The sequence below is a fragment of the Lynx rufus genome, unplaced genomic scaffold (assembly GCF_022079265.1).
Source record: "Lynx rufus isolate CCGP_SWC_20201006 ecotype Redwood Valley unplaced genomic scaffold, mLynRuf1.p SCAF_7, whole genome shotgun sequence".
Lineage (NCBI taxonomy): Eukaryota > Metazoa > Chordata > Mammalia > Carnivora > Felidae > Lynx > Lynx rufus.
This window is the reverse complement of record NW_025814889.1, coordinates 49,611,533-49,635,375: the sequence shown is the minus strand read 5'-3', so window position 1 is coordinate 49,635,375 and position 23,843 is coordinate 49,611,533. Positions and strand designations below refer to the sequence as shown.

The 23,843-nt window shown below is 37.3% G+C and overlaps 1 protein-coding gene and 1 pseudogene across 2 annotated transcripts; one reads left to right on the top strand and one right to left on the bottom strand.

The window, feature by feature from the left end:
- Positions 1 to 1,860: 1,860 nt before the first annotated feature.
- STRAP (serine/threonine kinase receptor associated protein) lies at positions 1,861 to 22,137 on the bottom strand. 2 transcript variants are annotated; one of them, XM_047066254.1, is made up of 10 exons: positions 21,714 to 22,137; positions 20,869 to 21,004; positions 14,503 to 14,584; positions 13,628 to 13,700; positions 10,288 to 10,384; positions 9,555 to 9,692; positions 7,178 to 7,314; positions 4,470 to 4,619; positions 3,729 to 3,791; positions 1,861 to 2,966 (listed from the first exon to the last, which is right to left on the bottom strand). In XM_047066254.1, the coding sequence occupies exons 1-10, from the start codon at positions 21,823 to 21,825 to the stop codon at positions 2,905 to 2,907; spliced, it is 1,050 nt and encodes a 349-aa protein (XP_046922210.1). In that variant the 5' UTR covers positions 21,826 to 22,137; the 3' UTR covers positions 1,861 to 2,904. The 2 variants fall into 2 exon arrangements, with proteins under 2 accessions (XP_046922210.1, XP_046922209.1); XM_047066253.1 differs by having other exon boundaries at positions 3,729 to 3,794; positions 21,714 to 22,135.
- LOC124502835 (uncharacterized) lies at positions 6,481 to 6,606 on the top strand (annotated as a pseudogene).
- Positions 22,138 to 23,843: the final 1,706 nt, after the last annotated feature.

The following is a 23,843-nucleotide window of genomic DNA, read 5'->3' as shown; positions in this document are numbered from 1 at the left end:
CACAAAGGTCCAATGTAGTCACACATGTCCTTTTAAGTGAAGGACAGTGACAGGAGAGTCTGAGATTTGAAGATTACACTGCTGGCATTGAAGACAGATGAAAGGATGATGACCCAAGGTCAGCAGCTTCTAGAAGCAGGAAAATGCAAGGAAACAGATGGCCCCCTGGAGTCTTCAGAAGGAATGCAACCCTGCCAACACATGGATTTTTAGATCAGTGAGACTCATTCTGGATTTTTGACCTCCTTAACTTCAAGACAAATTTGTATTGTTTTAAGCCACAAATCTGTGGTAATTTATTACAGCATTACAGCAGCAATAGAAAATCAATACACAAAGGATACCAAACTGGTTGTTTCCACAGACTGGTCTGTATAGTCAGTATATATGACTACAAAGAAAAACAAGGTGGGGCGCCTGGGTGGCGCAGTCGGTTAAGCGTCCGACTTCAGCCAGGTCACGATCTCGCGGTCCGTGAGTTCGAGCCCCGCGTCAGGCTCTGGGCTGATGGCTGGGCTGATGGCTCGGAGCCTGGAGCCTGTTTCCGATTCTGTGTCTCCCTCTCTCTCTGCCCCTCCCCCATTCATGCTCTGTCTCTCTCTGTCCCAAAAATAAATAAATGTTGAAAAAAAAAATTTAAAAAAAAAAAAAAGAAAAACAAGGTTAGCCTTAAGAATTAAAAAGTAAAGTCTCTGAAAACATGCCTTTTCTTATTAAAAACAAAAGCAGTGGGTGCCTGGCTGGCTCAGTTGGTGGAACATGACAGTCTTGATCTCGGGGTTGTAGGTTTGAGCCTCACATTAGGTATAGAGATGACTCAAAATTTTTAAAAACTCTGGGGCACCTGGGTGGCTCAGTCAGTTGAGCATCTGACTTCAGCTCAGGTCATGATCTCATGGTCCATGAGTTCAGCCCTCATCAGGTTCTGTGCTGACAGCTCAGAGCCTGGAGCCTGCTTCTGATTCTGTGTCTCCCTCTCTCTCTGCCCCTCCCTGGCTCACACTTTGTCTCTCTCAAAAATAAACATTAAAAACATTTTTTAAAATAAATTTAAAAACCTCTTTAAAAATACAGAAAAACAAAATAAAAACAAAAGTAGCTATCAAAAGCAACATTAATCTGGCAAAAGCTGACAACTAAAATGACTTACCTGAGTAACCAGTATATAAAAACATGCTAAAAGCTTAAGAACTTGACACTTTATTCAACACGGTCAACCAGAAACCTGACCAACATGAATAGCCTAGTTACAAAAGAATCATAAGGCATGGTATGACAGAACTTCACGCCTGAAATCCTTCAACTTACAAACTTAGCTCGAAACAACTTTTATAGATTCCAAGCTATATGCCACCCAATGATGTGGAAGCATGTATCTGTGTTATTGTCTTTAGATTTTTCTAACCCATAAGAAATCCCCTTGACTCATAAATTTCATGATTCCAATCTGACACCTATAAATCTCAACTTATTTAAGGTAAGTTGGACTCTGACTAGAGTCTAAGCAACCCACGGTACATTGATAATATTGCTGCAGCTGAGTGGAGAAGCAGACCCGGAACAAGCAGTCACAAAACCACCATCCTGAGACCGTGGAGATTATCAGCGGCTCTCCCCATGCCATGCCTCTCTTGGCCTTCAGAGGCTGTCATGGCCTACAGGGCTTTCCTCTGAATACCACAAATCCCCCCAAACGTATTCTCTGGTTGGTTATTTAAGGAAAGTTATCAAGGGTCATTCACAAGATGAATACGGAGAGAAAAAGCAATTGGCAGCGATGTTATTCATTGGTCTAAAGTATTTTCCAAATTACTGGTTTAACAGACTCCTCATATTTAAAAAAATAAGTACAAGTCTAAATCCAGTTGACCCATTTTATTATAAGGTTGGTAAAAAGGCTTTTTGAATGCCATCTGAACTTAAAGTAAAATAAACATTGCAGGTGTACAATTATCCCACGTTTATAAAATATTTGCTATCTGTATATACACATATAGGTACACAAATGCGCATTAACGCTCAGTAAATTTTAACAGATTTTGGGGGGATGGTGAGATTTTAAGTGATTTTCCTGCTTTCCGCCAATTTTGATTTACTATTTTTTTCTTATAACTAGCATATATCATTTAAATAAGTCATTATTCTGAATTTCTGTTAAAAAGCAAGTCAAGCATTTCCATCCAAAGGAGGAAGAAGGAAGGTAAATGTAAACCCAGCAAAAAACATGGAAATTTTAAAAATTTAGTACAAATAATTGAATTTCAAATTCAGGAAACAACATGTTTACTACAAATTCTTTAACCACATTGTCTTTTTGATATAGTTATGATGTAGAAAAGCTTTCTGGCAACTTCCATTTATAAACTCAAATCTCCCAAGAAACAAACATTGTTTTGTTTAGAGGCATTTTATTTAGACAACTAAAACAATTAGATGTTCAGAAGCAGTGTACAATGAAAGAGAAATCAAACCAGTTACTTTATCATGAATTCCCTCTTCTTTACAACTAAAGCAAAAGGAAAAAAAAAAGGCTTTCTGCTTTTAAGGGAAACTTCAGAAAAATAGGCCAATATATTTTTCTTCTCCATAATAACATAAACGGCTACAAGAAATCTAATTATAATAAGAGAAATTGGATGTTGGCTTGCACATACTCATTAAAAAGACAACAGGCCATCATACCACAAGAGCCTACTTCCACCTGCCTTCATGTGATACTCTTGCGTTTTCATGTACAGGTAACAAACACCAAGTTAGTTCCAGCACTGGAGCTAAGTCATATTCCCCATAATTTACTGCTCATGTTTGCCTTAAGCAGAGAGTAACTCCGGGAGGCTGATGCTTTTCTCTGCTTGCTTGTTTTAGTCCATAAGTTGTACATTATCTGCAGCATATGCCCAATGCTCAGGCCTTAACTTCAGGAGTTGAACTATAGATGGAATCTGAGTTCTCTGAAGCAATTTCTTCTGCAATGAAAAAAATAACAATGAAAAACACCCCACATTAGTCAACTTAATAAAGAAAATTTCTGTGTAAATTTCTGTGTTAACCACATTTCTGTGTAATAAAGGAATGAAAATTTTTTTGGTAAGTGCGCTGGTGAGGCGAGGCAAAAGAGAACAAGGGCACAAACCATTAATGACTAGACTCATGTCACTGAAAATGCAATGAAGAAAGAGTTCATGTATTTCACCCATTACACTCTTACACTGTAACTTAACTTCCCAGGGGACCCTCTGCTGGGCTACACTTTCAGTGACTCCAACTATTGAGTAAACACTGAATTAAAGTCTTATCTTTGGAAGACCTGGCCGCCTCCTTTATTTATTCAAAATCAAACAATACTTTATGATCAGTATACGTTCCAATCTGTAATTCTACATTTGGGAAGCAGCACTTGGGAAGTAGCATGTCCTGAATAAATGTTACAAAACAAGTACAACTGCAACAGCTTGTATTTTTATTTTAGCAACTGCCTCGTAAGTTAGACTCCACTATAAGAGTAACCACCTCGAATCCACACTACATCTTCATGCCCACCACTATGCTATAGATACTTAAATATTTGTTTTATGAACATGTGTATAAAATTACATACATATAATAAACTGTCCATTACTTAAGTATGTCCATATTTAATAAGTGTCCTTTGTCAATCAATAAAACTCATCTAACCCTTTAATTTACATCCCCCAGGACTCAACGAAAGTTCATTCATCAGTATTTACCTAGCTCCTCTTCTGTTGTCTCTGGAAAACTGATCTTTGGCTTTGCCAGCTCACCGCTATCTTCTTCTATGGAAAGAAAAGCACCTCATGATTATGTGAATAACTTCCAATAACTTCCAATATTTAAAGAAGAGTACACATTATTCTAAGCAACAAGCTACAACATAGGAACCTCTTTCTTAATAATTAAAATTCTAAAATATTATGTGTCTCCTGAAAGTTCACTATTAAGTTCATACTACAACTATTTTGGGATCAATAACTAAGTATTTTTATTAAAAACATGTCTACCTTATTAATAAGGATCTGTGAGTAATACCATTCAGAGATTAAATACATTTACTTATAAATTCTTTATACTGCCCTCTAGCAAAATTTGAATTAGGTTCATTCCATTCACCAAATGATCAAGTGTAAAAACAAACAAAAGAACAAAAAACACAACAAAAAAATTTAACCAAACAAAATAACACAGTAGCCAATTTATAATCATGGGCTTCTCTGCTTCAACCATATTATAGAATTTAAAATCTATAGGCGACAGAAACATAGAAATAAAACTAGTGATGAAAAATGACACAAAATTATGAAGTTTAACTTGATAACTTTGTGGGCTTTTTAAAGTAAATTCTACCAACACAGGGCTTCAACTTCCAACCCCTAGATTAAGATTCACATGCTCCACCAAGTGAGCCAGCCGGGGGCCCCATAAACTTGATAACTTTGAATACAAATTCTTACCAGGAAGCACACATTTCCAAAGGCCGTATGTTTTTCCTACCACAGTCTGCCATAGTCTCAATGTTCCATCTTCAGAACCACTGGCATAAAGTTCTCCATCAGGACTAAATCTCACACAGTGAATAGGACCAAAGTGTCCTTTGTAGGATTCTGAAAAAGAGAAGGGCTATTAGATAATTTAAGACTTAAATAGTGGCTAAGTATTGATACACTAAAGAAAATACTGTCGTTTATTATTGGGAAGATGCAAAATTCTCAAGTCCAAATTCAAAGAGCTAAACCTCACTAAAAAAACCGAAGTGATTCTGGGTCGCCTGGTTGACTCAGTTGGTTAAACATCCAACGTCAGCTCAAGTCATGATCTCATGGTTCATAAGTCTGAGCTCTGTACTGACAGCTTGGAGCCTGGGGCCTGTTTCAGATTCTGTGTCTCCCCCTCTCTCTGCCCCTTCCCTGGTCATGCTCTGTCTCTGTCTCTCTCTCTCAAAAATAAATAAACATAATAAAAAAAAAAATGAAGGGCACCTGGGTGGCTCAGTCAGTTAAGCATCTGACTTCAGCTCAGGTCATGATCTCATGGTTTGTGAGTTCGAGCCCTGCGTCAGGCTCTGTGCCGACAGAGCAGAGCCTGGAGCCTGCTTCAGATTCTGTGTCTCCCTCTCTCTCTGACCCTTCCCCACTCCCACTCTCTCTCTCCCTCTAAAATAAATTAAAAAAAACATTTTTCAAGAATCAAAGTGATTCTTCTCACAAAGTGGTACATAATGTCTACCATTTCTCGGTAAAATTACCCGCTTCGAATTTTAGCGCACATTACGGTTTCATATTATCCCTCAAAAAAAAAAAAAAAAAATGAGGCTTCATGTGCCAATAAGGATGAAGGAAGGGAGTAAATTCTACAGAAAACAGGTCTAAAGTCTCAGTTCAATCCCAATTTCCACATCCTAAACTCACTGCCTATTTACCAGGAAACCAATTCCTATTATGACTACGGAGAGCCACCAGATGGAGCTCTTTTATACACGTTGCCTCTTAATTTCCTACCAGACTATCGGGATTCTACTATTCATTCTGTCACACAGAACATTAAGATACAAGCTCAATGCTGATCCTTAAATATTTTAATCTGTGGAATTTAATGAGAAAGTGTACAGATCAGCAGTGGCGCTGTTATGTTTAAATCATATCCTTATTTATGAACTTTTCTCATCTACTTTCTAAATGCTAATCATCTTATTAGTTTTCAAAGTCTTTATCAGACCAATGCTTCTGTTCTGTCTCCATCCATTCAAGTCAAGAACCCTCATCTTCCCCCATCTCTGTCCAACCAGAGAATATCATGAGAGTATTATCACAAGAGAAAAGTTTTCATGAGAGTAGAAAGAATATGAGAGGTTTGTAATGAGAATAGCTGGGTCAAAGGTCCAGAGTTCACTAACTGTGACCTCAGATCTCAGGCAAATAATTTACTTCTTTTTCAAAAAGAATAAAATACATGGCCAAAACATTCTGAAACCTTGGAAACTGACATTAAATAAAGATAATGAAAAAAAGAATCTTAGTTGGGGCATCTGGCTGGCTCAGTTGGTAGAGCACATGACTCACGATCTTGGGGTAATAAATTGAAGCCCCACTTTGAGTGTAGAGATTACTTTAAGAATTTAAATAAGAATCTCTTATTTAAAAGTCATTTATACTCAAATAATAAAGAGTGAACCATAAGCAATTATATGGTCCCTTCACCAAACTTCCATTTATCCAACCCAAATCCATTAGCTTTCCCAAAGAAACAAAACATAAAGTTGTCTTTTGCCTTCATGTATAATTCTAACAAGCTTAATATCATTGGGTGGTAAAGCAGGAGAGTTAGAAGAAATAAAGTAGCAGCTTATGGAAAAAGGAATTATAAAAACTAAACATACTAGTTCAAAAAGCAAAAACTATTTTGGGAAGGCTAAAAGTAGATACTGAGAGCAATGATTATGAAACACCTACATAAATGTAAACCTAGATCACTTCTCAGCCTTTTGGCTAAGACCAAGTGTAGTATCTGTTCTTATCAGTTTAATAAATGTAAACCTAGATAAATGATTATTAAACCTAGATAAATGTAAAGTTAGGATGTATGTCAACTTCAAATTAACTTTACATGTCCCTCCCCCTCCTTTACTAAGGAATATTATTATGAAAATGGAAGCAAAAGTCAGACTCCAAAAAAAACCCCAAAATCTCCTCCAATTCAGATCCCAAAGGTATCCCTATAATAGGTCACAGCTGTTCCCCCCCCCCCCATTCTCTACAAAGCTTAGAGATTCTTAAGCTGGCAAAACAGAGGAGCCAGGTAGACGGGCTACATACTAGCACTACACTTCACAAAGAACAAATACCCTTACAGCTGCTTAACGGAATTTTGATATAAGACTGCCTTGTTGTTTCCTCAGATAAATATACTGCACTACTGTATAGAATATCAGAATACAATGAACTTAGGTTAAAAGGAAAAGGTAAAATTGAGAGTTCAGTATACTTTGTTTGTAGTTCTACAAATACTTCTACCAAAAATGGAAAAAAGTCCTTTATTTTTTCGCTTGGAAATAGCAAGCTTTAGTTAGCCATAAAATTTGCTAACTGAGGTGTTAATTACTAAAACCTAGCATTTGACAAATGTAAACACATCATTTTAAGGGAAGAAAAAAAGGACAACTCACCTAATTCTTCTCCACTATTATAATCATACTTATAAAGTTTAAAGTCTTCACCACCTGCAACAAGAAATTCTTTCTCAGGATGAAGAGATGCAGAATTGATGGTTGCAGGAGCTTCAAAGGATTTAATTGGGTCCAAACTGGAAAATAATTTAAATAATATTTATAAACGTTGAATACTGCATAATAATACCAAAAAATAATTCAGTTTCTTTTAAACTGTTCCTAATTTCTGAAACACAAGGAATAATTACATCTTCATTTAGTCAAACATAAAGAGATGTTAAAAAAAAAAAAACAACAAACCTGTAAATAATATTAGCAAAAAAAGTTCAGAAAGATACTATGCCCAAGCGGAGCTCATACCAGAAATACAAGGCACTTTGGGCAGCGAATGCCTTCTTGGAAATGACTGTTAGCTAATTAAAACAGCATGGCTAATCTATTTGGATTTTTACACTGAACAAAATGTAATTCTATATTGTTTGATTTTTCCATGATAACCATGCATTATCTTTGTAAACAGAAAAAGGTTTTACAGTAAGTAATTAACATAATGGATTATTTGTACATTATTCTCAATTGCTGAAAATGTATGAGCTTCTGCAACAACAAAAAACCTTCAGTGCCATAAAAATATAAAACTGCTAAAGATGGCTCAGTTTTTAATATCAAGCTTTAAAAGAATAACCAAATTTAAAACTACAGCTATATAATAAAAATCAATGCACAACAACAGCTTCACCTGAGTATCAATGAGTTTGGACATCGGCTCTTTTCCAGTCTAATTCTAAAAGTCCTGAAAGGCTCCAACATAAAACATCAAGAGCATTCCTGCTCCGAAATGCCACCACCCTATTCCCATCATCACACACTACATACAGAAATTCAAGTTAGTCATGACTGGTGCAGGATCACTGAAGAGCAACCTTCTGCCTTGAATGGTAGAACGTTCAGTAGGCCAGCAAACCTCTGCCACTGAGACAGGATCCGAGGTGCTGATCTAAGCAGGGCTATGTGCTGCCTAAATCCACAAGGGACCAATGAACACAGTCATACAAATTAATGGCTCCGGGCAATTGCATTCTATTACTACCACTTCACTGTGGGTGCATGAACTCCTTTACATTCTTAACTGCTTTTCTCCATTTTTACTACCTCCTCTTTCCTTTTGCCCTTCAGTAAAGCTCAACTGTGCAAGCGGCCCTTCTGACAAAAGGTAAAAGACTGCTGGTTGGAGCATAATGTGGTATAATCTTTACAGAAATCATGTATGCAAAGAACTTTATTTATTTACTTACTTATCAAAGTTTTTATTTATTTTGGGAAAGAGAACAAGCAGGTAGGAGCAAAGACAGAGAAAGAGAAAGAGAATCCCAAGCAGGTTTTGTGCTGTCAGTACAGAGCCCAAATATGGGGCCTGAACTCAAACCAAGAGATTAGGACCTGAGCTGAAATTGAGTTGGACACTTAACTGACTGAGCCACCCAGCCGCCCCTACAAAGAACTTTCCTACCCTTTGAACTGCTAATTCATATAAGGAAATACTCAGGTTTCTCTTACAAGGAAATATCAGAGATGTACCATAAATCACTGCAGCGTTAAAACAGGGAAACTGACACATAATTAACACCTATTATGTAATACACCTACCAAAAATATTTTCAAACAATTTTTAATAGCTAAGAATAATTTAAAATAAAAAATCTGAATTACACTCATAGGACCCTAGTAACTAAAGAAAAATGCCCACATGAACACACACATATAATGTTATAAAAGACTAAAACAGAAAATAAAACTACCATTAACATTCTGGCATCTATAGTTGAAGAACTGTGGGTAAATTTTTTTTTCTATTTCCCAAATTTACAACAGAGGTATTAACCATATTTATGGTCACAAAAAAAAGAGGTCTGTTTTTGGAAAACATCACTAGGTCTACACAAACTTCAGAGAAAAAAAAAACAGTTTCTCTAAAATTTTAAAGGGAAAATTAATAAGAGAATCAAGATCACAGTGGTTTTATACAGTAATGAATGTTAATTATAGCACCAGTCTAGCAATCCTTTTAAGAAAATTATCATTTAAAAGTTGTTAAATTTTACCAATGTCCTAAATATCTGGAAATTAATATGATTAATTCATCAATATTCCAAATTGTTAAAAAACATATTGTTAATGGTATGGAAATATTTCCTCCTATATTATGTAGTATAGGCTAAGATTTGTTTTGTAAAGAGTTAAATACCTTTCACATTTGCCTTCTAATTTTTAAGTTACCAAAAAAAAAGAAAAGAAAAGAAAAGAAAAGAAAAGAAAAGAAAAGAAAAGAAAAGAAAAGAAAAGAAAGAAAAATTAAGGTATTTCTTGGACATACCTTACTGCACTATGAAAAGCAATAGATCGTCCATAAGTTATTACCAAGATCTCTCCCTCAGGAATATATTCCATACTGCTAACAGACATATTAAAATTTAGAGACTTCACTTCTGTCATAGTAGCATGATCCCAAAGGCTGCAAAAAAGGAAGAGGAAAACAGTGGTATTTACTCATTTAAGAAAAGTGCATAATTCCCAATTATACCTACAGATTAATCAATGAGAGAATAATCACAATTGTGGTACAACAACCTTCATTCCAATTCACAAATTATAGATGATACAGAGAATGTTTGGGTTCCTATACAATGATAAATTACTTGGTATCTGGTTGGTGAGGTCAACTTTAACACTTACACATACCTCCCAAGCCATTTAGCAAAATTACACTGTTAAGACATATAAATCTTAATTTTGCCATTCTAGTGTCACTCTAAATAATGGTTCTTATACTCTGTATTTGTGAATATGATGACAGCTATTATATATTACTACGGGAGAAAACAATCAGCACAAAGAATTGTGTATAGAATTTCAGGACTTTCATGGACTCCCTACACCCAGCCTGTCCACTGACTCAGGTTAAGAGTAGGTGCTTATAAAGATATCAGTAGTTTTAATTAAGTGTCTTGTGGATTCTGCTCTAGGTTTATAATAGTAAACAGACAGCTCCAGAAAAATGTCATCTATGCACAGCTTAAGGTTTAAATTATTAAAGAAAAATTACTTACCGGACAGTTTTATCATCAGCTGAAAGAATCTGTTTATCCTCACTGCACCATAAAGCTTTTTTAATACCAGAAGTGTGACCACTGATTTCCTTAGGTTCTTAAGATAAAACAATTTAAAATTGTTAATATTTCATTTTCTTAACTGAGCAACATTGAAACAATATGTAAAAAGAAAAGAAAAAATAAATTTTAAGTAAGACTGCCAACTTTTCAAAGCCCAACACAATGCGAAGTTACTGTTTATAAAAGAATACATTTAGTTTTTCTGCACTGGATGGAAAACTTATTCGCATAACAAAGAACCCAAGAACTATGCTGTTATTTATCCTCACTTGGGACTGAATATATCATTCCCTCCAGGCTACTTTCTGCTTTCAAAAGCATTACCATTACTGTACCACAATGAAATAAAAGAAGCTAATCCAACATCATCACTAACACTGGGACCTTCATCCAAGTCACTGTTGGTAGTAACTAACAGGAAAAAAGAGGGAAATAGAGGCTGACAGAAGAAAAGGAGAATAAAAAGCAATGTGGCATTTCCCAAGAATATTTTTTTTTAACTTTATTTATTTTGAGAGAGAGGGAGAGAGAGAATCCAAGCAGGCTCCACACTGTCAGTGCAGAGCCTGATGCAAGAGTTTGAACTCAGGAACCATGAGATCATGACCTGAGCCACCCATGTGCCCCTCCCAAGAATATTTCTACGCTGAGAGCAAAGCACCCAAAAAATAGGAACCTGTCTCCATTGGGAGACTTTCCCTTCAAAAGATTAAAAAACAACAACAAAACAAAAACAAAAACAAAAACAAAACTACTCAGTGTTATCTTTGGACAAAAACATGCTGGAGGCAAAGCTAGTCAACACTACTTTGATTTGGGGCAAGTTACTTAATCTGTCGAAGTAAAGGTTACTTAACCCTTTCATTTCTTCATCTGTATGATGGGATAACGACAGTTACTGTACCTCATAATTTGAGTATAAGGATCAAATGAGAATATTCATCTGAAGCTTCTAACCCGGTGTCTGACATACAGTAAAACTTCAGTTAATTGCTGTTATTTCTATTGCCAGTACAGTGCAAGAACCACTTTCAAAAATCAGCTTTGAGAAAGGTAAAAGATGAAAAATATCCACCAAAGGCCTGAACTACCTCACAGAGTCAGATAGACATGCTGATTATAAGAGGTCCAAGTACTTTGCTATGTTTTGGCTTCAAGTTATCAAAGAGAATGAAGAGAAATACTTCCAGATGCTAATGAAGAATCACCTATAAATGTAGTCTGTTTGGTCACCTTAAAAATGCTTTTAGGAAAGAGAGTATCTTGAGAATAATTACTTAATATCCAATGTAGCTTTGACTTTCACACAAACTTTGGAAGTTCACAGATTTATGAATAAATAATAAATACCCATGATACAAAATTTAAGATACCAACTTATATAAAACAAAATCTTGTTCATCATAATTTCATAGCTTTTGAAATATATATAATGTGGCTAGAAAAGCATTAAACTACTACAAAATAGACTACTACAAAATGAATATCTGTACCAGAAAAGAAAAGGTATCTTTTACAACTTCTATGCAATAGAGAATTCATTAGGGAAATGATAAATTTTACCACCAAAAACTTTACAATGTGTATACCATAAACCTATTTATTTGAGAGACAGAGAGAGAGAGAGGAAAAGAGAGAGAGCATGCATGCATGAGCAGGGGAGAGGGGTAGAGGGAAAGAGAATCTCAAATAGGCTCCACACTCAGCATGGAGCCTGATGCAGGGCTTGATTCCACAACCCTGGGATCATGACCTGAGCCAAAATTTCAACTAACTGAGACACCCAGACACCCCTATACCATAAACCTTAACTAATAAAATTTAAGGGGCACCTGGGTGCCTTAGTCTGTTAAGTTTCCTACTTTGATTCAGATCATGATTTCATGGTTTGCTGAGTTCCAGCCCCACAATGGGCTCTACTACACTGACAGTGCAGAACCTACCTGGAATTCTCGCTCTCTCTCTCTTAAAATAAATTAACTTTTTTAAAAAATGTAAAAGCAAGCAACAAATTAGAATACAATAAAGAACCTTAAAACCAATAAAAAAAGATGAACACCACAACAGATAAATTGGCAAAAAGTATGAACAGGCTATTCACCAACAAATACATTAAAATGGCACTCAATAGTTATTTAATCTCATGAATAATTTTTTTCAAGTTTACATTAATACCACAGAAACATTTTTCTTCTATTGAATTGAGAAAGATACAGTTAGTTATCAGTGTTTGCTAGAACAGGTTAACTATAGATATATTTTTTACACTTCTGTAGAACACACTTTAGTAATTCCTACCAACAGTTTCCAAGTATACCTCCTTTTTGTCCCAACAATTCTATTCCTATGTAGTTATTCTACAGAAATAATTGCGGAAATATTTGCAATTAAAAGGATGTTAAGCATAACACTACTTATAAAAAGATTTTTTTAATGTTTTTATCTCATTTTTGAGAGTGAGAGAGAAACAGAGCACGAGCAGGGAAGGGGCAGAGAGAGAGGGAGACACAGAATCTGAAGCAGGCTCCAGGCTCCAAGCTTTCGGCACAGAGCCCGACGCAGGGCTCAAACTCACAGACGGTGAGATCATGACCTGAGCCAAAGTTGGATGCCCAGCCAACTGAATGGCCCAGGCACCTCAAGCATAACACTACTTATGATATTTAAAATCTGTAAGTAGCCCAAACAGGTCACATAGTTAAGAGATTTTTTAATCCACTTATCCATAGGATGAAAATGATACAGTCATTAAAAACAGTGGATAGAATATTTCAAAACATGAAAAAATTGTGAATTGCAATTTTTAAAATTTTTTTAAATTCAAAAAAAAATTTAAAAATCCTATTAACTAATACATTCACATGGTTCAAAAATCTGAATATATGTACACACTAAGAACTCGCACCCTTCTTACCTTCTACAGATAACCACTCATTCTTACCAAAAAGTAGTAACAATGCTATGCATCTTTTTAAACTTAATATGATAAAAATTTAGCAAAAGAAGATTTTAGGTTGTAAGAAAAAGATACAAGTACAATGTAGCAAATAAATGGACATTATAAAAAAGAGATTTGCATAGAAAAAAAAAACCTGGAAGAATATGAACCAGAAACTAAAGATATTAACAATGATTAATACTGGATTATGAATGTTTTCATTTTTTTCTTTGTGACTATCTTTAACTTCCAAATTTGAGCACTGAACATGATTCTTTTTAATCAAGAAGACTTATTTAAATTAAAACAAAATATAATACAGGTATAAATTATGCTTACCTGCTTCAGGTTTGTTCAAATCATATATGCGTAACAGTTTATCCTGTCCCCCGGTTAATAAGTAATTACTATCCTGAAAACACACACAAGGAAAATGTTAACAGATTAGCCATTTTAACAGCTATATCTTTCTGAAACTTCTTCAACACCAACTAAAATCTAAATAAAGTTCACCGACATCAGGGGCGCCTGGGTGGCTCAGTTGGTTGAACATTTGACTTCAGCTCAGGTCACAATCTCAGGGTTCATAAAATTGAGCCCCACATCGGGCTCCGTACTGACAGCTCAGAGCCTGGAGCATGCTTTGGATCCTGTGTCTCCCTCTCCTCTGCCCCTCCCCTGCTCACGCTCTCTCTCAAAAATAAATAACCTTGAAATAAATAAAGTTCGCAGGCATCATAAAGAGACGTAAAACGTACCAATTCTGAGAAGATACTATAGAACATTTATCCTTTTCGTAATCGCCTAAATTTCGTAAAACCCTTTAAGCTTCTCCAGTTCAAATGTATTACATCACCTACCACACGAATCTTCTCCATCTGCCTTGATCCTGCTCCCCTCCCCACTAAGAAACACTTCTTTGGTGATCTCAACTTTATCCTCTCCCTTCTGAAAGTAGTTAGGAAACATTATTGGCACATTTTAGATATTTGTTGCTACCGACGGAGAACTCAGCCAAGAGTTCCAGGGTATCTCAGGATTAACCAAATAAATAAATAAATGTCTATAGCGTAATATGCAATTATATTATCAAATATAAGGCAATATACACCTAATATCGCCCCAAATATACAAACCAATCAAGTATACAACCGTCACTACATCCTATAGTAACAGCAATTTCACTCCCTAAAATAAATTCTATTTTCTGATACCTGCGTAAAATCCACAGTCTTGACAATGTGTTTATGAGCCAGCGTCATCAATTCATCTCCTGAGACAGCATCCCACACTTTGCTAAAAGTAAAAAGAGTGAAATTAGAAGAGAAATATAATGGTAATTTTGATGATTACCAAGTAAGTTAGATACATGAAATGTTATATAAATGTATTACGTATCTCTCATTATCTTTAGTATACCTCACTGTTAAGAGTTCATTTGATTACATATTTTAAATGATTCTAAAGAAAAATATACCTGTAGAAGCCATGTAGCGAATCTAATTTTGACAATGAAAAAGATCTACAAATTTAAGTAAATGATATCCATGAACCAACCCATCCTTACCTTTAGCCTACAGCCATAATATCCTTTTAGCAAGACTACAAAACATTTTAACCAATTTTAAGTTTCATCTTTCCAATTTGTTTCTCTAGTCACTAGTCTCACTTACGTGCAAAACAAACAAGTGAAAAACAAAAAATCCTAGAAAAAAATTGCAGAAGAATGAAAAGGCCACATAAAATTTTATATCAAGACAGTAGAGAAGAAAATATTCTCTCTTCCTCAAAGTTGACTCTTAAATTCTCAAATTCTAGTCCAATTAACTTCCCCCAAAGTATCAGCCTTTGATTATATAATGCTAAAACAGGATTTTTAATCTCTCAACTGCCTGTTTCCCTGACCCACTCCAACCCAAAATATATGTGTGGTTGTGTGTCTATACAAATATATATGTATGTATGCACACTATAAGAGGTTCCACGGGGCGCCTGGGTGGCTCAGTTGGTTAAGCGTCCAACTTCAGCTCAGGTCACGATCTCGCGGTCCATGGGTTCAAGCCCCGCGTCGGGCTCTGGGCTGATGGCTCAGAGCCTGGAGCCTGCTTCCAATTCTGTGTCTCCTTCTCTCTCTGCCCCTCCCCCGTTCATGCTCTGTCTCTCTCTGTCTCAAAAATAAATAAATGTTAAAAAAAAAAATTAAAAAAAAAAGAAGTCCCCCAAATAAAAAAGCTTAGAGAAGAAAAAAACTCATTTTCTATCATAAGTGATTATTGAAAGATAAACAAGAAAACCTTGCTTACTGGGAAAAGAACTGTTAAGAGTGAACAAACTATGCTCCATAAAGATTTTCATTTTAATGTAACTGACATTTATTTTTAAAAATAAAGGGAACCATATACAGTGGGGGGCAGAGTGGAGGGTGTGGGGGAAGCACGACCAATGCAGCAGCATCCAGGGTGCCAACATATCTATAGTCTTTTCCATCCTATTTAGAAACACTACTAAAATTGAAGATGACACCTTCTGACAGTGTGTTCTAATAATCACTTCTACTAACTTTGGCATATTTCCATTATTCACAGTAACAATCCTAAAAAGGGTTTATAGCCCTAAAAATAATCTAGAATAACCTAAATGTTTTCTAATGTATTTTTCAATCACCAGACATGAAACTGATATTAACTAGCTGGCTGAGGGGCTCAAATGAAGGCAGTGAAGGATCATTAAAACAATACTCTTTCATCAGCTAATCATGCAGCATTTACTTTCTGCACAACTCATGAAGTACCCGTCATCTCCCTCAACTACGGATTCACCTTACATCCCCTGTTTCGTGCATATAATAATGTTATCTATTCAATACTTTTCTTACCCTTGGAACAGACTTACCATAAGTCTCAAAAGAGGGGTTGCTTAAAATTTAACAAAAAACATTAAGTTATTTTAGGTGGAAAAAACTGCCCAGCTATCTCAACATGACCAAGTCATCAAAAAGGAGATAATTCCACCTTCAATGTATTGGCAACCTTATTCAGAGAAAAATCCATCTTTCTATCGTCTTTTACAAGCGAGAAAACTGACCATACACTGTTTACCTATGGATTTCTGGGCCTAACTCCAGATCCATTTAATCACCCTCTGGAACAGAGCACAGTAACCTTCTCCACTTTAGGCACCCTCTCCAAATGATTTTAAGAGGAAAGTGGAGATGCTAAGAAGAGGATCACGGGAAGTAAAGCTTACATTAGCTTCATGAATTAAAAGATATAAAGAGGATGGAGTTTCAGGAAATAGTGTACTTATCACCTGACTCAATTGCCCGAATTATCTCAAGATAGCATTCCAAACTGACCCACAGACCAGCTCTGCTGAATACATTTTCTCCACAAGAACAAAATACACCTCTAGATACACATGACATTAATGAATTTTATGAGAAACATAGGAAGGGTGAGTGCTTCCCAAAAATTATTTATACCAACTATGATTAATCAGGTAAGTGGGGGAAGCTATTCTTTAGCTGGATCAGGTTCCGTAACAGCAAGTCCCATGCAAATCATTAAAAGAGATTATACACAAGGCTCCTACTCCTCCAAGACAGACACTGAACAAGTAAGGGGTAAGACTCAACTACTATTTATTGAAGCATCTACTAGGCAACAGGCGCTGTGCTAAACTCCAAGGATGTAAATGGAGAAAGATCTCTCTAATCCTCCCAAAAACCATGTGGTCTTACACCCATCTTACAGATACGAAAGCCAAAGTTTTAAGAAGCAACCCATGATCAAACTGGAAATACACAGCATGGCTAGCCCATGAACTCAGCCCTCACCAAAGCGAATGCTTATATCTTTCCCACTCTATCATGGCACCTAAAAGCCTTAAGGGGGGGGGGGGTGGGGAACAAAACCAAAAGCATTTAATATTTAAATCTATTCAACCCTCTTGCACAAAACCAAATAATTTCATGGCTTTAGCCAAAGAAGTTCCAAAATTGTACATATGATTTTGGTCAGTGGGAATGGTAGCTATCACTGCTACTTTACACATGCAACACTTACATACTCATTCAATTTTAGGCAATGTTCTAAATATTAGAAACATTTTAACTCATTTAATATTCACAACTGACATAGGAGACAAGCATTATTACTATTCTCATCTTTATAGATGACGATACTGAGAAAAAAGAGGTTAAATAAATTCCCAAGGTCACAGAACTACTAAATGCCGGAAGCAGGATTCAATTACAGAATCCGGTTCATGCTTTTCATGCTACTTGTAAACACAGACATTGAGACTTGAAATGTTAAGCACAAAAACAACACTGAATACCTATCCGCAGACACGTCCTCAAATGGTGATTTGGGTTATTAATGCTCTATAAGTGACCTAAATAAAGATAATTGTTCCTCTGGCAGCAAGATAAAATCCTGACTACTCTTTCCAAGACTAAGTATTTAAAGTGCCATATTTTTTCACGCCTTTTTCGCTCTCCATTTCAGAGGCGTTATTGCATGAACAGTAATTTCTATCTAGCTCTTTATCTTCCCAAGGACTGGTATTTTAATTTGGTCAAATGCACAAACGAAGGCTCTTCACAGATTTTACAGAGACAGGCATCCTTCCCGACAACTTTTTGCACAAGTCTCTTAAAGATCAGAGCAAGCCCATCAAGCAGGAGGTGACAAAACATTTTGCTCACTAATTAACACTGACAGGGCCCAGAACTGAGGTTAACAAAAATGTATCCTTTCAGAATTGCAATTCAAAAGCTTGTTTAATGCTAATGTTTGCAGTGTCTAACATCTTGTTCCACTTAAAACTTCATTGTATTTTTTTAATTTGAGAGAGAGAGAGAGACTGTGCAAGCTTGCGTGAGGGGGGAGGGGCAGGAGGATGCGAGGGAGGGAGGGTAGGAGAGTGAGAGAGAGGGAGAGAAGTAAAGAGAGAGAAGGGGGGGAAGAGAAAGAGAGAGAGAGAAAGAGAGAGAATCTCAAGTAGGCTCCATGCTCCCACAACCCTAAGACCATGACCTTAGCTGAAACCAAGAGCAGACGCCCAACCGACTAAGCCAGCCAGGAGCCTCAAAACTTAATTATGTTTAAAATACAACTTTATTAACTATTCACTTATTACAGCAGACTGGGAGCTAGTTTCAACAATGACATTTTTAATATCCACATCCCAAATGTCTGAAGTCTACTAGAGTTGAAAACCTCAGTTTCTACCTCTGTTATAAAATCAATGACTTTCATTCCCAATGACAATGTTCCTACTAGACTGAGCAAAAAACTCTGGAGGAGTTGAAGCGGAAAAAAAAAAAGCTAACCTCTTGGCAATCAGACACAAGTATTACAGAAGCAAAACCAAGATCTGTGATTAACCCATTCTTTACCGTCTACTTTAGAAAACTTCCTCAAGTTATTTATGCAACAAATACTAAGTACTGAACAAGCCAGGGGATATAAAAAATATAAGACATGACCCCTGACTTTAAGAAGCAACAACACATAAATCAATTATGTACTATAAAAGTGCCAGAAGTTTTAATACTGGGAACAGTGTGAGCCCAAGAAGGAATGAATGGGCACTTTCACCTGATTGCACTCCAGAAGTCTTCTGAGAATCACTTTTACCAAATAAAAAAAGGTGAATGGGAAGGACATGTTACAAGTATGCATGCTCACATCTACAGTAACATTTGACCTGAAGCTGTTGACATTACAGGATTTATATAAAATCAACAGCACCTTATTTTATCAGGATTACACACAATCACAACAAGGCACAGCACAAAGCCTTGTAACAGTTACGCATAAAGACGTAATCGAAATCTATTCATTGAAGTACAGACAAAAGTTCAGGCTGACATATATAACTTTTGTTACTGCTCTCACCATCTCAAATTTAATCCCGGATAAGCACTATTATCGCCCTCACCTTGTTTTAAAAACTAATTTATTTAATTTTACATACAGTAGAATTCATTCTGTGCCATAGAAATCTACACGTTTCAACAAAGGCATAGTCACATATCTACTACTACAATGTCTTTATTTTTTATAAATACTCCTAACATAGAATTACAAGAGATGAAGGAAGGAAGGAAGGAAGGAAGGAAGGAAGGAAGGAAGGAAGGAGACTACTTTTACTCTCCAGAGTTGAGTGTAACAAAGTCTACTACCATACAATTGCTCTTGACATTGCCTTCATTAGTTTACACATTTAAGTGTCTGTTAAGTCATAAACACAATCAGAAACTAGAATACCAAGACTATATAAAAAAATGAAAGTGCCCAGAAGGGGAAAGTGGGTCTTTACAAGTCACTCTAACATATGCAAAGGCCAAAACCAAAATAGGTAAGATGTATTTTGGCGACAGTAAGTTTAGTGTAACTAGACCACAAGGCATATGGTATGCAGTGCCAGAGAGGTAGATAAACCAAGATGAGGCCAAAGTGTAAGCTGGCAACAACTGAAATTTAACCTTTAGGCCAGTGGTTCTAAGGCTGGACATCAGAACCACTTAGTAGAACTTTAAGGAAAAAAAAAACAAAAAACTGATGTTGGGGGATGTGGGGGCCCCATCTCCAGATCAATTAAATCAGAATTTCCCAGACACATACATCTGAATAATTTAAAGTTCCCTTGGGTACATGCAAGGTCACAAACCACCGAAACTGCAGAGGGAAGAAGGAAGATCATTAGAGAAGTGACATGATGAAATCTGTTTTTAGGAATATTATGGAAGATAAAAAGAAAGGAAAGCTACTAGTGGTAGGGGCATAAAAACATCATGGCCAGGAGATATGCTGCTATAGAATCAACAATGATGAGGAGCGCCTGGGTGGCTCAGTCGGTTAAGCAGCCAACTTCGGCTCAGGTCACGATCTCGCGGTCCGTGAGTTTGAGCCCCGCGTTGGGCTCTGTGCTGACAGCTCAGAGCCTGGAGCCTGTTTCAGATTCTGTGTCTCCCTCTCTCTGACCCTCCCCCATTCATGCTCTGTCTCTCTCTGTCTCAAAAATAAATAAACGTTAAAAAAAAAAATTAAAAAAAAAAAAACGATGATAATGTGGACGTAAGGAAGAAATCAAGAATGATTTAAATTTCAACCTTAAAAAACTTAGAAAATAAAAAGCAATGGAGTTTGGAAGTTTTAAATATGTGTAAAGCCAGTTAACAAAAACAGAGAATGAGATGGGGCTAAAAATCCAGGCCATCAGCACTAGGAAGCCACAGAAGTGTGCAATATCACTCAGAAAGCACATGTAGTGCAGCATTTGTAAGCACGACCCCCCAAGACTCGTTATCTAAAGTGCTTGTTAACAATGCAGGTTCCTGGGTCCTAATCCAGACATAGACAATAAGTCATTTAAAGTCTCTGAAAATTGGTGAGAACCACTGAAGAGAAAGAAGCAGAAAGGACTAGAGGTTTAGTGAGATCAAACATCATGTGCTCTATCTGATAGGCACTGAGTCAGAGTTTTATGAATAACTGAGGTTGAAGTTTTGAGTACTTCCATTAACACAATCCACGGAGATCTCCAAAACTGGCTGTTTCGGCTATACTTACGCAGTGAAATCCGCAGCTGCTGTAGCTGCTTTGGTGGCATCCTTATTCAATGTGGCACCCCAAACAGCACCCTTATGACCCAAAAATGTTCCAATCCAGTCTCCTGTATCTCCCTGACGTAGCATAGGCTTCCCGTCTAAAACACATTTAAAAAAGCATGTTATTTCGAAGTTCAGATTACTTAAAATCTAAGACTCGAACATAAAGTGATTGTGTTCAATAACAAAGTGGAACACTGCTTTTATTGTTTAACTATTCTCATTCACTGAGGTCACTATGAAACGTCCAGAACTAAATTAACTGAAGAGCTGAGCCAGACATGCTCACTGAAGCGTCTGTAATTCGGTAGGAAGAATACTGATCTACGTCAAAATAATGCAGATTTCAGTCTTATTTTGGAGAAACGTCTTAACCTAAATCTCAGTTTCCAATTGAAGAACGGGACTAATACCACAAAGGAATGTCCAATGAAATAATAACAGGAATGACAAGTCTCTGTAAAATAACGAAAGGTATTACTTAGCCTGGCCTAGTTTCTTCATTCCCCAAATCCTTGAAAGATTATTTACAGTATTTGATGGCCGGGGCGCCTACGCAAGCGTACAGTCCGGATGCTCCAGAAATAGCAATAAAAGTAAAATGAGAGGCCCAGACGGGGGGAGGGCAATACTTGGCCTCACCAGAGGATCAGAAAAGCCTCTCTTGGCTCCAACTACGAATCCCTATTTTCCCCATCAGACCATGTTGGCCTCAATCTCAAAGGCTGAGATCACCCTTCGGCACTGGGGAATACCTTTGGAGCCAGTCCTAGCCGTCAGGGATCTGGATCCAGGGGCCCTGCTCACCTTTGCAAGCGCTGATTAAGAAATAGCCATAGGGCGTGATGCCACTGAAGGCCAAATCAACCACAGGCCGCGTGTGGCCCGAGCAGGTGAGCGGAGTCTGCCTCATTGCCATGGCGGCGGCGAACCGAGCGATCCGGCTGCGGAGCCGAGGGTCGTCTGCTCTTTTCTTTCCTCTGCCGCAGAGCCTCTGGCTCAAGGCCCCCGCCCTGACACTGGGGACTGGGGATGGGCCGAGAAACAGGAAAAAGAGGCCAATCGGGTAGCAGCGAGGTCAGGAAAGGGTTTGGGGATGGGCCAGGGCGTCTGCGACGGGCGACCGACAGCGGCCAGGGAGGGAAAGGGAGGGAGGGAGGAAAGTAGGGGAGGGGGAAAACCGGAGAACCCGCGGCAGACCCGCACGGTCCACACCGGTACCGGCAGGAAGTGACGATACCAATGACGTCAAGCGTCCGTCGGAAGTGACGATCTAGCAAGAAGGCAAGTTTGCCCGGTGAAGAGCTAATAGGACAGCAGTGCGCAGGCGCTAGATCAGCACACGTTGGCCACATGACCCTGGTCCCGCACCGGCCACGTACGGCGCCTAGAGAAGCTCTAGACTTTGCCTTGGCGTCTCCAGTTCCCAGCTTTGACCAGCCGAAACCGGTCTTGTCCCTGGGCGGAGTTTGCTGAGTGCGAAAGCTGTGACTGCCCTTCTCCGAGCCTGGACCTGGCGGCCCTTGTGGATTATGCGCCAAGCAATCCAACTGGCTGGACCGTGCTTGTTATCTGAACAGAAAAACAGGGTTGTTCCCAGCAGCGCCCCAAACCAGCAAACTTCGTCTAGGATTTTTTTTTTTTTTTCAGTTCTTACTAAACAACTACATAGGCAGCTCCTCTGGGATTGTCTACAAGTAAAGCCCTTAAGAAACGTGGTTTCTCCAGGCACTCCTAAAAATTCCAGTAGTGTTAGCGATTTAGATATGAGTGTTTTGTGGTTTTAAATACAATTAAATTTATATTACTTTCTCTTTTGAGGACGTCGAGGGACACTAGTGCAATGGTCCCCAAACTTTGATGAAATACTCACCAAAGTAAAATTTGAATCTGCACTCCCATTAGGGAGATGATGTGCGTATTACATACATGTACATTACAATTAGGCAAAAACGTAAATACCAGAAGAATCTAAAAACTATAAATAGAAACTCGGGTATTATTTTCCTACAGGCAGCCCACTTCGGGCAGGGGTATCGCTGCTCTGTAAAACAATCAGAACTGTTGATACAAAACTTTTGTAAGCAGGAAACGTCCTTCCTGGAGCAAGTTTCTTTCCTTTTAATATAGACTGTAAAGGGAAGACAGATTTTTGTGGCTCTTTCAGTACTTTATCCCCAAGACCATAATATTTTAGCACATACCAATAAATCAGCACAAATGACTGAATGTTTCCTTCTCCATTATTTTTTTTTTTTTTTTTTTTTGGTAATAAGCGTGTATCGCTTATTCAAGATTCAAGTCTTGAATGGAGACTTGAAGTACTTTCCCATTCTATTTTCTTAGCATTTTGTTCACTCATTTACAGTACAGACTTACTCTATCTGTTTTTCATTATCTTTGGTTTTACTCCCTCTGCGGTCCAACACACACAGACTCCACACACTTAAATTATGAGCTTCTTTTAATGGCAATGGTTATGGCTTTGTCATCTTTGTACTCTAGTACTGGAAGAGTGAGTGGCATTTAGTGGATGCTCAACAAATGATTGTTTACTGCTTAAATAACTATTACTGATGGCAGTAAATGAAAGACACAACTCAAAGCAACTAGTCAGTAAAATATTAGTATATATCCACTAGTTGCTCATGGAGTGTAGATAAGTATATAACTGATAACTACCTGTCTCTAAAGAATGTATACAACTTTATATAATGACAGATGGTACTACCCTTATGGTGGTGAGCATTGCATAATGTATAGAATTGTCATATCACTATGTTGTACACCTGAAGCTAATATAACATTGTATGTCAGCCATACTTCAATTTTAAAAAAAGGAAATGGAAAAATGTGTTTTTAAAAAGTGTACTTCCTGCTCATTTGGATTCTAATTTTTGAAAGTAATATGTATCTGGATCAATGGTGTAGACTTCA

Excerpts from the sequence above, each read along its gene's own strand:
- STRAP (XM_047066253.1), bottom strand. The coding sequence starts at position 21,825 with ATGGCAATGAGGCAGACTCCGCTCACCTGCTCGGGCCACACGCGGCCT. Across the intron at positions 13,701-14,502 it reads AGACTGTGGATTTTACGCAG|GATAGTAATTACTTATTAAC; the intron begins GTATCAGAAAAT and ends GTGTGTTTTCAG. Across the intron at positions 9,693-10,287 it reads GCTGATGATAAAACTGTCCG|CCTTTGGGATCATGCTACTA; the intron begins GTAAGTAATTTT and ends CCTTTTTTGCAG.